Below are 15,366 nucleotides of genomic sequence, written 5' to 3' on the forward strand. Positions count from 1 at the left end.
AGAAAAAGTCATTATCAAACTTTTCAATTATGAATACCCCTTTTAATAAGGAAATTTTGTAAGCCCCTACCTGAAAATAGTTATGCTTTTCTTAATTCAGATTAGGAACACTACTGTAGATTATAATACAAAACAGAATACAGCATTCAACATGGAAACAGTACCAAAAAAGTATGATGGGATTCGAAGTGAATATTCTAACAGACAATAAATACATCAAGAAGCAATATTTTGGTGTATACCTGTAACTGTGTCACACTGCTGAGATAATGGCTTAGGAGCACATCTTTGATCTGAAGACTCTGCGTTAGTTACAGGCTGCTGCATATAGGCGGAATGTCCCATTAAGATGTTCTCTGCTGCTGCTGTCAGCCTGGGCCTTTGTCCTTCACTAAGTTCACCTACACTGTTTTCCAAGTCCTGTAAAAAGTAGAAACCATTGTTACACACATTACATTAAAATCAAGTCAAAACAAGAAATATTTGTCAAATGTATCATGATGCAGACCACATGACTGCTTGAAAGCTATTTTAGGAAGTCCTTATTATGCCACATACACGCTACAGGAAAGTTAAATAAGATATCTAAGTGCAGGCTTTGTTCTCCATGTCTTATTTCTTATGAAGTTAAATACCCACTATCTGTTTTCTTCAACCTCCAAATTAGACAACAATAAAACACACCGGAAAAATGTTATTTAAAACACTAAATGCTGTCACACATTATACATTGTTCATACAGCTTAATTAGAAGAATAGAAAATTCACTTCTTGTTCTTTATGAATGAAAATTGGCTCAAGTTGTTAGTGTGAACTTTATAATAAAACAACTGATGAAAATGTACAAAAAGTATGAATATGTTTATCAAATATATGAAATAAATAAAAACTAAAAAAATGATGAATTCTATTTTCTTTTGGTATTAAAAATAATATGCCCTAATCACTAGCGCATCTTGTGACTTGGAGATATTCTAATAAATGTGTTTACTAATCAAGAACTGAATAAAAATTCCAGTATATGAGAGTTCTCATGTTTTTTATTAAAAGGAGTTTAATTTCAACCAAGTAGAGTTTTTTTACTAGAATATATGAAGAAATCATTGCTGAAACATCTTTGATGACTCTGTTGATTACAAAATAAAATCTAACTGTTTAGCTCATCATTCAAGATTTTCTACAATTTGCCCTAATTATCCTCTACAGATTTGTAGCTCCCCTTATCCTGTAATCTGACTTTTCTTTAAGAATATCAGTTGCTCAACACCCTTTAAAAAAAAAAGGATTGTTTTGCAATTAATATAAAACCCTTGGAGATTCTTGGGCAAAGTTTAGAATGACAGCAGATACATTTTCCCTAGAAATTAATTAGAAATATTTCACAGTGCCTGTATTACTCTCCACTACCATATAAATGTTGTGCAATATATAGTACCTTCTCTGTTGTGAACCAATTTTTTAAGGTACTTGTAACTGCTGAACCACTTAACACCTTAATACTCTATGACCCTACTGAAGATTTAGCTTCCCTATTCACAAAATGCTCTCGTACTCATAAGCAGTTATCATTTTAATAGTATACTCAAAGCTCAGACTCATGTCAATTCTAAGTTAGGCTACCTATGATCTCTAGTAGTACACCTGGCCCATCCACATAAATGTACAAATTGCAGTTTTGTCATCAGACTACTCTCACTGACCTGATGCTCCCTCTGGGCAAAGAGTTGTTTAAGCACAAAGAATGGTCACTATTTTCTTACCAAAGCAATATTTTAACTTACAAATGTATCATTACTACTAGTTCTTATTACAAACAAAACAAATGTTTGATAGTTCTGTAAATGTAGGATAACGCACTAAATGTCGCTGTTAATCAGACTGGCAAAAATTTAAGATTAAAAATATCATATGTGGGCTTCCCTGGTGGCGCAGTGGTTGAGAGTCCACCTGTCAATGCAGGGGACACGGGTTCGTGCCCCGGTCCAGGAAGATCCCACATGCCGCGGAGCAGCTGGGCCCGTGAGCCATGGCCGCTGAGCCTGTGCGTCCAGAGCCTGTGCTCCACAACGGGAGAGGCCACAACAGTGAAAGGCCCGCGTACCGCAAAAAAAAAGAAAAAAATATATATCATATGTGGTGTTGGAAAGGAATCTCATATAGTTGAAAAGCAATTTATTAGTGTCCATTTAAATTATAAATGCTCGTGCCTTTTGAGTAATTCCACCCCCATCTTCTATAGAAAGGCAATTCCTCATAATGTAAAAAGGATTTTATTCTTATTACAGTTTGGAGAGAAAAAAAATTGGAACCAATCTAAAAATCCTTCAACAGTAGAATAATTAAACTAGGGTATACTACATGGTAGATAAAAAGGATATGGTGGATCTTTAGGATTTATAGTTAAATTTTAAGAATCAGATGGCAGAAAAACACATACATATACCTCAAAATTATCCACACATGACCACACACAAACACACATATGCAAATGCTTAGATGCTTAGAAAAAGATCTGGAAAGGATAAACTTCCAACTTCTGGGCTTCTGGTCTAGCCAAGATGGCACACTAACAAAGGCTGCCAGCTCCCTGTCCCCAAAACAATGTTGTAGTAACTACATAAGTGGGAAGAAACCAGGATTCTGAGAGCTAAGTAAAAGTTGTGAAAAACCACTAAGAAAGACTGACAACTAGCTTGACTTGGTGTGTGTGGGGAGAAAGGGGCTGCATCCTGAGGAGGAGGGTCGCTAGAGGAGGTTTAGTGAGAAGAAAGATTGGTACAAAGTGCTGCTGTCATTCCCTTTTTCCTTCATTAACGTGAGATCATCACTGCTTGTCCCTTAACCATAAAGATCTTGGCAACAATCTGGGCTGCAGATACTAGTACCCCAGAGTAACATCAGGGAGCATGAAGGCCCAGCTGGTGTAAAAAGTTATAGGTGACATCTGACCAGGAGCCCAGGACCATTCATTCCTTTACTCTCTTCCTTCTTCACCCCAGGACAGGAATACAAAACTTCCCAAAGAAACTTCTTCCTAAGGGTTTTAAAGACACAACAACCATCAGAAACACTAAACGGTAGAGTACCAGCAAACAGCAGTGGCCACGATCAATAGTGGTTCTGTGCTGCCTGAGACGCCATCCCTGGGGCTCATCTCCTCCTCTCTTCTTATATTCACAGGAACAGACTATGGCCTGATTTTAGTCCTTACGCAATAGGATTTCTCACAGAATAGCTTATTCCCACCACCACCACCCCACCCACCCCGGCCCCGGAACATGAGTTCATATACCAAAAGAAACAGATACTCTTATAAAGCAGAAACTAACACATCATTGTAAAGCAATTATACTCCAGTAAAGATGTTAAAAAAAAGAAACAGATACTCGAGGAATCAATTAGTGTTTAAAAAAAAAAGTGAAAAACATTAATCATACATACATACACACAAGGAATAAAGAAAGATATTAACAATGTGAAACAAAAAATCATTAAAAAAAAGAACCAAGGGCTTCCCTGGTGGCGCAGTGGTTGAGAGTCTGCCTGCCGATGCAGGGGACACGGGTTCGTGCCCCGGTCCGGGAAGATCCCACATGCCGCGGAGCGGCTGGGCCCGTAAGCCGTGGCCGCTGGGCCTGTGCGTCCGGAGCCTGTGCTTTGCAACGGGAGAGGCCACGACAGTGAGAGGCCCGCGTACCGCAAAAAAAAAAAAAAAAAAAAAGAACCAAGACTATCAGATATGAAAAATATAATAAATCAGATAAATAGTAGGCTAAAGAACAACTTAGTGGTTGGCAGATCAGATTGAAGAACTCTCCCAGAAGAGAGTAGGAAAGAATGAAGACATAGAAAGTCTAAGAGATAAAACAAGCAGAAGCAGAAGTATTAATATTTGGAAATAACAGTTCTAGCCAGAGGGGGAAAAATGAGAGGAAGAAAAAAATTGAAAAAGTAGTGAGAGAAATTTCCCAGCATTAAAAAGATGGAAAAGTCTGAGCATCAAGTGAATAAATGAACCAATATTACTGATTTCAAAAATGAAGGAAAGAGGGATTAGTTAGTGGAACTTTTAAACTACACTGACATTTCTACTATTTTTTGTGCCATTTGTTTGTCTCATTTTCTCTCTCCTCTTTCTCTCTCAGCCTACTGGTTTCTATACTAAGCAGCATGGTTTCTACAGCTATGAGAGTACTTTCTTGAGTTTAGCAACAGCAATCACTAGTATCTTTCCAGTGAAATCAATTTTTGGTCAATAGCTAAGCAAAGTTGCAGAAGTCATTTTTCAATAAGAAGGAGTAAGTTAAATTTCCATTTTTTCCATTACTAAGTTCCATATCTTTTTTCTTCTACCTTTCCTAAGAATTAAAATTTTTAAGATAAAAATTAATAGAAAATAAAGCCAGTCTTCTCCTTGGATTCTGTATAGTCTTCAGATCTTCAGCTCATCTAAAGCCAGTTTCACACCTGTTCAAGCAAAGACAACCAAATACAATAGAAAGAATACTAAATAGAATCAAGAATCCTCATCCCACCTCTACCATTAACCAGCCTGAGCAACGACACTGTACATTTCCACCTGGAATTTCCTTAAGCACCTTAAACTTAATGTTTCAAATCAAATTCATTACCTTCCCCACAATACTTAGCACTCTTCTCTCTGCTTTTCTAAGCCAACAGCTATACAACCACAACTTCCCTTAACCAGTTACCAATTACTGCCAATCAGTACTCTTAGATTTAAATCTCTCTCCTTTCTATTTCTACTTAACTGCCTTTGTTCATGTTCTTATTCTGGACTACTCCAGTGGTGTTCTGACAAACCTCTATCTTTCCCTCACTTGTCCATGGCTCCATATGTCTTCCTAAATATCTTAGCCTGTGACTCCCTTGCCCAAAAATATCTTAAGAGGCTCCATAGTGTCCAAGCCTTACCATGGCCTACAAGGTTCTTTACGATCATATTGTTCAATCTACTTCTCCAGCTATTTGATCAGTTACTGCATGGTAGAGTAATTGTTTAAGCTCTTTTCTCCCTACAGGACTGTAAGCTGCTTAAAGGTAGGGACCCTGCCTCATTCATCTTTGTACCTTTTCGGAGGCTGTGTCTGGCATATAGTAGATACTCAGTAAATGGTTGCAGAAAGAAAGAAAGAATGAATGAACGATCCTCACAAATCATTTGAAAGGGCTTCAGCTTTTTTCATCTGTAGAATAAGAGAGTTGGAACAGATGGCCTAAATTCCTTTCAGCTGTAAAACTCATAACTATGGTTCTAGGTTAAAGTTACTGCAAGGCTGATCCCTGAGTAAGCTGAAGTATTAGAGTGCTTTAACTAAAAGTAGGAATATTTTTGTTATCTTTTTCCTGTATTTAGATCTAACAGAAAAAAAAATTAAGGTTAAAAAATACCTCTGAACGATAGACCATTTGCTGTGAAACTAACGATTCCTGGTTTTGTTTAGCAAGAAGAGAAAGAATTGCATCAGCATGAATTTCTTTATGGGGCATCCTAATCACTTGTCCTTCGCTGGGAGGATCATCTTCCTAAGTAAAATATAAAGACAATACAATAAAAAAACAAAAATTAATGCATCAATTACATTTTTCATAATTTATGATTAATAAAACTTAACAGTCATCATGAACATGGTCATATTAGCACTTTACAGAAAGAAGATGGACTCTTTATTATCATTTAGATCTCACTTCCATTCTAAAAACCCTTTATTTTTGCCTCAAATGTAAATAACGGTATAAAATAATTGGGTTACATTTAAACTAGAGATTTACTATAAAATCATATGAAAGCTGGACCCTTTGTCCCATGTGATTGAGTTACAATGATTCATAAACGTTTTATACAGCGTCATCAAGTTTTTGGCTCACACGGTTTCCTGCTTCATGTTGATGCAGCACACAAAGCTGCGCCCCCAGTGTGGCAATGGGGGCAAAGCACTGTAGCAGTGGTGCAATCTGGACCACAGGCAGAAATGAAAAACTGCAGAAATACGCTGAGGCACCTATAGACCTTTGATTGTCCATTTGCCTTTGCGCTGACCTCCAGTACTCACTAGGGAGCAGGTACTGAAAGCCCTAGTTGGAAGACCCAGCTTAGACTTCTTGGTGCCTCAAAATAGACCAGTCCCGAAAATGAAGGACAGTGTGGGTGGGCCACAGAGTCAGAAAACTGGATTCCCTTGTAAATACAAGGATTAGCATGATTTTAAACTCCATTAATAGTATTTTTTTTTTTACTTAAGTATCTTACATTTAATGAAATAAAGTTTAACTCTGCAGTACAAGTCTTTATCCCCCAGGTGTACACAGATAAATACCTACTGGTACATAACTGCAAAGTTAGTCTTTTTCAAGATTGTACTTCTGCATGTGATTTTATCATGAATTTGTAGCATATCTGATTTAGGCTTAGTAAAGATATCAAAATTAAAGTTTAGTTTCAAATGTAAAAAAAGAAATATGTTATAATTTAGTCCTGGTTCAGTTCAGCTATTTAAACAAACTTAAATGTGCTTTGGCACCATGATAAAGTTCTAAGAATGGATAAAAATGCCCTAATGACATATTAAGTAAGCCAAATGTTATTGTAATGCTCCTCTGAAAATAAAGACTTCTCCTTTATGCTTCCCCCCATATTATTTTATAAAAGTGATTTCCACTCTCTTCAGAACAGACTCAATTACTTGTAATAAATAATTACTGTTAGAAAAGTAACTGCCCTATTAAAATCTTATCAAAACTCTCCTTCATTAATTATTTCATACTCCTACACATAGTAAAGCAAATTGTTTTAACACATTTTATTACTTGAATGTATGAATCTCCAGATTTGGCATCTTTACCCTACTGTGTCTTTAATAGTGTAGAGATGCTACATGGCATCTTTTGCTTTTTGTTTGTTGGACTTGACAAACACCGGACACACACACCCAGCTGCTTGCAACTCAAGCTTTAGGATTCAGATAGCTGCTATTAGAACTCAAAATTTACAGTTTTTAGCTTAAGTTGATAGCTTAAGATGAAAGGCAAATTATCATGTATCCATATAAAAAGAGTTGTGGATCTATCACTATACAGCTATGTGACACAAACAAGTGATTTAACCTCATTCATCGCAAAGTAAAATGAGTAGTTACTATTTTTAACGAAGAATGAGCATCATCTTTTGGGATGCTTTTTAAAAATATACAGGTTTAGGCTTCTAACCGCCCACACACATGCATGCATACCATATAACACTCATGACCTACCGAATCAACATATCAGAGGGTGGGGGCAGGATGCATATTTTTAAAAGCTCCAAGGATGACTCCTCCCAGAATTCCAAGTAGAAAGACTTTCATATTTAAAATAGGAAAAGCACAGAGGATTTTTAGGTCACTGAAAGTATTCTGTATAATATAGAATGGTGGATACATTCCATTATACAATCGTCAAAACACAAAGAATGCACAACACAAAGAGTGAACCATAGATATAAACTATGGACTTTGGGTGATAACGTGTCAATGTAGGCTCATCAATTGTAACAAATGTATGAATGTGCTGTGGGATGTAAATAGTGGGGGAGGTTTTGCATGCTTAAGAATGGGGGCATACAGGAACTCCCCGTACTTTCTACTCAACTTCACTGTAAACCTAAAACTGTTCTAAAAAGTAAAGGTACACCCACCCCCTTGAAACAACTAAAAAATGGACAAAGTATGTGAAAAACTGCATTTCAAGACATGGAACATCAGGTAACAAAAGACAGTGATCCCTGAGAAATGAAAAACAAGTCAGAAGAACCCTATGACTGCTCCAGCTTACCATCTGTGAGTTTCCAGGCTGTGGCACAGGAGCCTAAGCTAAGAAGATGGAGCTGAAACTCCAGGGAGGCCAAGACAGCTAGAGTTCATAAGACGGACGGCTAGAAAAGTGAAAGCTGCAGAGGGAGAAAACTCTGGAAATCTACAGAAGATCCCCTTTGAGTATTAAGCTGAGTACTACTCAGCAGATGCTTTGGAGACAATTACATGAGGCTGCAGGAATGAGCACCTGAGAAGGGGCTGGATATAACACTGCCTGATGCTCACACAGGGCTTGGATGGCTGTTCCCACTAGCCAGGCTGGAAAACCTCATTAATGAGGCACTGGGTGGAGTACATAGAAGTGTCTTCTCTCCATAGCGGGGGATAAATAGCCCTAGATTGAGTACTGTTCTGGTACTGCCTAACAAATCTTAAAAGCAAGACTCAAAAGGGTAAAACTGTCTCTAAGTACTTAACCATGTCCTGAGCAAAGCTCCAAAATATTTATAGTAACATAAAACATAGAAGGAAAAAGTCTATGCAAAATTTTGGCAGATCAAATTAAACAGCTTTTCTTTTTTAAATTTAATTAAGTTATTTTTGGCTGCATTGGGTCTTCATTGCTGAGCACAGGCTTTCTCTAGTTGCAGTAAGGGGGGGCTACTCTTCGTTGCGGTGCATGGGCTTCTTGTTGCGGTGGCTTCTCTTGTTGCAGAGCATGGGCTCTAGGCACATGGGCTTCAGTAGTTGTGGCTCACGGGCTCCAGAGCACAGGCTCAGTAATTGTGGCACATGGGCTTAGTTGCTCCGCGGCATGTGGGATCTTCCTGGACCAGGGCTCAAACCCGTGTCCCCTGCATTGGCGGGCGGATTCTTAACCACTGAGCCACCAGGGAAGCCCTAAACAGCTTTTCTCAAAAATTAAGATATAACTACCATATTATCCATCCATTCCACCCCTAGATATTTGCCAGAGAGAAATGAAGGCATATGTCAATACAAAGACTTGTACACAAGTCTTCATAGCAGCTTTATGTGTAATAGCTTCCAACTGGAAATGAACCCAAACGTCCATCAACAGGTGAATAGGCAAACTGTGGCACATCCATACAATAGGGCACTGCTCAGCAATAATAAGGAATGAACTATGATACAAAGTATAACACAGATAAATCTCAAAATAATTATGCTGAGTTAAAACAATCAGACAAAAAAAAAAGAATACATGCCACGTGATTCCATTTATATACATCTAGAAATGAAAACTAATCTATAGTTACAGAAAGTAGATCAGTGGTTACTGGAAGAGGTATAGAGAATGAGAGGAATGATGAGAGATGAGAAGGAGGGATTACAAAAGGGCCTGAGGAGAGATTTGGGAGTGATGGATGATGAATATGTTCATTACATTAACTGTGGTAATGGCTTTACAGATATATACATATGTCAAAAATTATCAAATAAGTTTTTTTTTAAAGAGCAACAATAATAGCAATGCTTAGCAAAGGCTATGGATGAATGTAGATGAAAGTTGAGCACAACTACCCTTACTTGCTTAGGTTGTTTGAAAACATAAAAAGTAAAGATTTCTATTCATTAATAATTTTCAAAAGAAAATCCCTATTATCATTTCTGTATGGTATTTTTATATATATTATACATGTTGATATATATGTTAAGATATATATTTTTAAATGCGAATTTTCCTTCCATAAAGCTAGATAATAACTAGGAGAGTTAGTACCCTTGGGTCCTATTTCAGTATTTTTTTAAAAATCTTTACTTATTTATTTATTTTGGCTGTGCCAGGTCTTAGTTGTGGCAGGTGGACTTCTTAGTTGCGGCATGTGGACTTCTTAGTTGCAGTATGAGGACTCTTAGTTGCAGCATGCATGTGGGATCTAGTTCCCTGACCCCACAGTTCCCCAGGGATCAAACCCGGGCCCCCTGTATTGGGACCACAGAGTCTTACCCACTGGACCACCAGGGAATTCCCAGTATTTTTTTTTAAAGCCACTAAATTCAATTATTTTTTAGCATAAAGAATTATAATCACGATTAGGGAAAAATTACAAACGTATTATAAGAGAGTTGGTTTCCACAGCTAAGGTCCTGCCTGAAACACTGTAAAGGCAACATATCCAGGTGACAATGTGCCTTGAGTTAGATTTTCATTACCTAATTACATTAACTGCATTTTTCAACTACTGGAGCCACAGGGGTTAACAACAATTTCCTATTCATTCTCACAATTATGATAATGAAATGTGTAAATATGATAATGACATGTGTAAGAAACCTTAAATTCCTTCATGGATATTTTATTAAATTTTAAGACTATAACTCAAATATTTGAGAAAAAACCCTGATCAGTAGCAACAAGTTTATCAAGATATTCTTCATCTCAGAATTCAATGTGGAGTCAATCACTTCTTACCATTTCGAGGGCATCATGCAGAGTACTGGATAAGCTATCATTTAGGTTTGTCAGATACAGTCCTTCATCTCCTAAAACTAGAAATTAAAATGCAAAAATTTGGAAAAAAGAAGAAACATAAAGTTAGTAAATAATCTCACCATAAAGCCATAGAATATTACACTTAAAACACAATAAAAATACTGGCAAAGTTCATAAATTATAGTTCACAAGCTAGTCAATCTTACTAGCTCTTTGAGAAGCACATTTTAGGGGCTTCCCTGGTGGCGCAGTTGTTGGGAGTCTGCCTGCCGATGCAGGGGACGCGGGTTTGTGTCCCGGTCCGGGAGGATCCCACATGCCGCAGAGCGGCTGGGCCTGTGAGCCACGGCCGCTGAGCCTGCGCGTCCGGAGCCTGTGCTCCGCAACGGGAGAGGCCACAACAGTGAGAGGCCCGCGTACCGCAAAAAAAGAAAAGCACATTTTATAACAAAGATGAGATTTTTGTTTCACTTACCAGCTTGTCAGAAATTAAAAAGAGCTATTAAACATCACTGTAACCATGAAATTAAAAAGAGGCACTCCTATATACTACTGATATAATTGATAACAGATTAAAATTAAAAACCGATTCACCTTTCTGGAGAGCATGTTGGCAATGTATTGCTATTTAATTTTATTTTTTTGGCTACGCTGTGTGGCTTGTGGGATTTTTTAGTTCCCCAAACAGGGACTGAACCCAGGCCCCTGGCAGTGAGCGCATGCAGCCCTAACCACTGGACCGCCAGGGAATTCCCTATGTATTGCTATTTTAAAGGTGCATACTCTGACTCAGCAATTCCACTTCTAGGCATGTATTCTAAGGAAGTTATCAGTTATGGAAGTTCACAAAGATAAATAAATATACGTGCAAGGATGGTCAGTGGATAGTTATGTATAGTATGAAAATACTGAAAACAATCTAAATGCCCACCACTATGGCACTGTTTTAGCAGACTACCCAGCCACTAAAAAAAAGAGGTAGGGCTATATGTATTAATATAGAAAAATGTCTATAACATATTTAAGGTTAAAGAATTCAGATTTCAGAACAATATGTATAATATGACCCTACTTAAAAGGTAAAAATATATATACATACAAATGTATTTAGGTGTCTATATATGCATAGAAAAAAAAAGACTGGAAGGGTATACCCCAAACTTTCAACAGTGATATTATTTCTGGAGGGTGGGATTTATGAGGGAGATTTTACATTCTGAGGTTAAGGTGTAGAAAAGTTAACTTGCGGAGTCCATGTTCTTTCTACTATACCCTGTTACATCTTGAAAATTAAGTAAAAACACTTTAAACAGAAAAGTATTACTTAGGAATTATCATAAGCCAACCAGTGAAATCAACTGATGCAAAATTAACTTACTCTTACGAGCCACTTTTTGACCACAATTAAATAAAATCTCTCCTTCAGAGATGGGTCTATCTAAGGTTTCAGTTTCAGTGGCAGTAACGCTCAAGGTACTCTCCATTGTTGATGAATCTGAACTTGGCATCTGTATGGGGGAAGGGGCCTTGGTGCCAGCAGGAAGCGGCATAAGGGGAACTGGCTCTGGAGGTGCAGGCTGAGCAGGGAAGTCCATGCTCTCAGGTTCTTCATCCGTGGCCACAGACATTACACTAAGAAGAAAGAGACATAGTTTGAATGTATTACATCGGTGAAGGCCTATATTAATTTTTATATAAAAAAAAGATTCAAAAGTACTATGTCTCCTTTAGACATTTCTATATCAATATATAGATATATCTATATATTTCTATAATCTGCACTACTATAATTAACCAACAAGATTTATTTTTCCAAAATCATCTTCATGCTTTAATCACAGACCATCTTGAAAGTTCTACCATCTCTAAAATAAATCTACATAGGGATATATGGTAATATAAAAGTTAACTGATCATAGTAAATGAAGATTCACACTGGGGAAAAATCTTCTATTTTATTAACAATATTATAGATATCTTTATTTTAATCTGTTTCCCCCAAAATTTTGTTTTAAAAGAAGAGAACTGAAAGTATAAATAAATCTGGTAAAAATTTTAAAAACGTAAAATTTATGAAACTTCTTCCTACTAAAGTATAGATTAGCTTGTGGTTTATCAACCTTCATTTATCGTTTCTGATGTTTTCAATGGGTCACCTAAGTCAACATAAGTTGAAATGTATAGTTACTAAAAATGAATATACTGTCATTTACATAGCTCTCGGGTGAAGTTCTTTTTGAAGAGAGTTGGGATTCTCTTCTTCCAGTGGCAGGTCTCCATTACTCCATGGCTTGGGAAGCTCTGGGCTTGACATCTTCAATTTATCAATAGAAGTCTCTGACAAAGTTGGGGTAACAGCTGCTGCGGGAGGAGGTGTAGTTGCAGGGGTAACAGTTGGAGTATTAACAAGTGTGATGGGAGGCATATTATTTCCTAAAGGTTTTTTGTAAAAGCAAAAAAAAGTCAATAAGAATTCCACAGGAAGGCAAGATATATTGTTTAACATTTTGGCATACAAATAATGGCAACAAGAATTAATAATAATAATGATGGCCATTAATGGGAAAAGTTCCAAATTAATTTAGTAAAGTACAAAAAATAACCTTGAAAAGACATCACTTTCAACATCACCATGAACTTAAAATAGTCTAAATGTCTACTAGATTATATACTTTAAAAAGTGGTAACCAACCCCTTAGTTTCCTTGTAAGAAAAAATGACTTACTAGAACCTAGTAAGCAACAGGTATGTGTATACTAATCTATGAAGACTCTTATAAAACAAACCATGATATTTTATTTAATAGTTGCTAAAATTAAAACTGAGTTATAGAAATAAGGTTTCTACCTTCTTCAGCAAATATTTCTTTCATGGGAAAAGCTACATCATGATCTGAAACACAGGGAGAAGAATCTGGAGTTTTTACCAACACACGCTCCTCAGGAGGTGATGAAGGTGAGAGAGGAGGAGTTGGCTGTGGGGTAGCCACTGGGGTACACACTCTTGCCTAAAATAAATAAAACAAGATAAGTGGTGCTAACAATCCCCAAATAAGGGTAATTTGAAAAATAAAATGATCTCATTCAGAGTTACATAAAATTTAAATGGATGGGGGGTAAAAATGGAGTCCTCTGTATCCTAGCTCTTGAACTTCTAGCTATTAGTTTCAAGACCAGACTACAGAAAGCCTCCAGCAACTGAAACAGCTCTGCCTCTGAACTAGGTCCCCTTATCTAATATAGAGAGGAAGATTAAACAGACAGCTGAAGATCAAACCCAAACACAAACTGGGTAAACCATGTAACAGAAAGAGAGCATTTTAACTAATTGACAAGATATCAAAAACCTCCTTTCAGTACAAAAGAACAAAGCTTATAAAAAGCAATGGAAGATATTACTCAGCCTTAAAAAGAAATGAAATTGAGCTATTTGTAATGAGATGGATAGACCTAGAATCTGTCATACAGAGTGAAGTAAGTCAGAAAGAAAAAGACAAATACCGTATGCTAACACATATATATGGAATTTAAGGGAAAAAAATGTCATGAAGAACCTAGGGGTAAGATAGGAATAAAGACGCAGACCTACTGGAGAACGGACTTAAGGATATGGGGAGGGGGAAGGGTGAGTTTTGACAGGGCGAGAGAGAGTCATGGACATATACACACTAACAAACGTAGTAAGGTAGATAGCTGGGGGGAAGCAGCCGCAAGGCACAGGGATATTAGCTCGGTGCTTTGTGACAGCCTGGAAGGGTGGGATGGGGAGAGTGGGAGGGAGGGAGACGCAAGAGGGAAGACATATGGGAACATATGTATATGTATAGCTGATTCACTTTGTTGTAAAGCAGAAACTAACACACCATTGTAAAGCAATTATACCCCAATAAAGATGTTTAAAAAAAAAAAAAAAAAAAAGATATGGCACATATATACAATGGAATATTACTCAGCCATAAAAAGAAACAAAATTGAGTTATTTGTAGTGAGGTGGATGGACCTAGAGTCTGTCACACAGAGTGAAGTAAGTCAGAAAGAGAAAAACAAATGCCGTATGCTAACACATATATTTGGAAAAAAAAAAAAAAAAAAAAAGCAATGGAAGGATAAGAAAAAGTAGGGGGGATAAAAGGAAGACAATGTAAAGATGGAAAGTCCTGGGGATGAAAAAAGCACACATTTTAAAATCAATTTGTTAAACAGGTAATTCAAACGATTCAAACTTCAAAAGGATGATGGTGAAAATTAAGTCTCCTTTCCTACCCATGTCCTATCTACTTAGTTCCTTTCCTCAGAATTATCAAATATAATCTTAAGTCATTTTTTTATGTCCAGAATACTCTATTTTTAAAATTTTTTATACAATTTTTAAAGGTTACACTAGGTTTAGTTATTATAAAATATTGGCTATATTCCTACTTTAAAATTTTTTTTATTGAAGTATAGTTGATTTACAATGTTGTGTTAGTTTCAGGTATACAGCAAAGTGATTCAGTTATACATATGCATACATATATATATTCTTTTTCAGATTCTTTTCCACTATAGGTTATCACAAGATATTGAATATAGTTCCCTGTGCTATACAGTAGGTCCTTGTTGTTTATCTATTTTATATATAGTAGCTTATATAAACTACTAATTTGTTAATCCCAAACTCCTAATTTATCCCTTCCCTACCTCTCCTAGGTAACCATAAGCTTATTTTCTATGTTTGTGAGTCTTTCTGTTTGGTAAATAAGTTCATTTGTATCATTGTTTTAGAATCCACATATAAATGCTATTGTATGATATTAGTCTTTCTCTGTCTGCCTTAGATAATCTCTAGGTCCATCCATGTTGCTGCAAATGGCAAAATTTCGTTCTTTTTTATGGCTCAGTAGTGTTCCATTGTGTGTATGTGTGTGTGTGTGTGTGTGTGTGTGTGTGTATACACCACATCTTCTTTATCCATTAATCTGCTGATGGACACTTAGGTTGCTCCTGTAACCTGGCAATTGTAAGTAACGCTGCTATGAGTGTTGGGGTGCATGTATCTTTTCAAATTAGTGTCTTTGGTTTTTTTGGATATATACCCAGCAGTGGGATTGCTGGGTCA

The 15,366-nt window shown here is 36.7% G+C and overlaps 1 protein-coding gene across 4 annotated transcripts in view; it reads right to left on the reverse strand.

Moving 5' to 3' along the window:
* Window positions 1–15,366, reverse strand: part of KIAA0586 (KIAA0586 ortholog) — a 106,928-nt gene that overhangs the window by 41,754 nt on the left and 49,808 nt on the right. For 3 of the 4 annotated variants that reach the window (XM_065871934.1, XM_065871931.1, XM_065871932.1), the window contains 6 exons: window positions 13,117–13,276; window positions 12,483–12,702; window positions 11,648–11,901; window positions 10,249–10,325; window positions 5,413–5,547; window positions 243–420 (listed from right to left, as the gene is read on the reverse strand). In XM_065871934.1, coding sequence (XP_065728006.1) covers window positions 243–420; window positions 5,413–5,547; window positions 10,249–10,325; window positions 11,648–11,901; window positions 12,483–12,702; window positions 13,117–13,276 — 1,024 coding nt within the window. The remainder of the gene's footprint in view (window positions 1–242; window positions 421–5,412; window positions 5,548–10,248; window positions 10,326–11,647; window positions 11,902–12,482; window positions 12,703–13,116; window positions 13,277–15,366) is intronic. The other variant, XM_065871933.1, reaches the window with a different exon arrangement.

This window comes from Phocoena phocoena, chromosome 2 (genome assembly GCF_963924675.1).
Source record: "Phocoena phocoena chromosome 2, mPhoPho1.1, whole genome shotgun sequence".
Taxonomy (NCBI): Eukaryota; Metazoa; Chordata; class Mammalia; order Artiodactyla; family Phocoenidae; genus Phocoena; species Phocoena phocoena.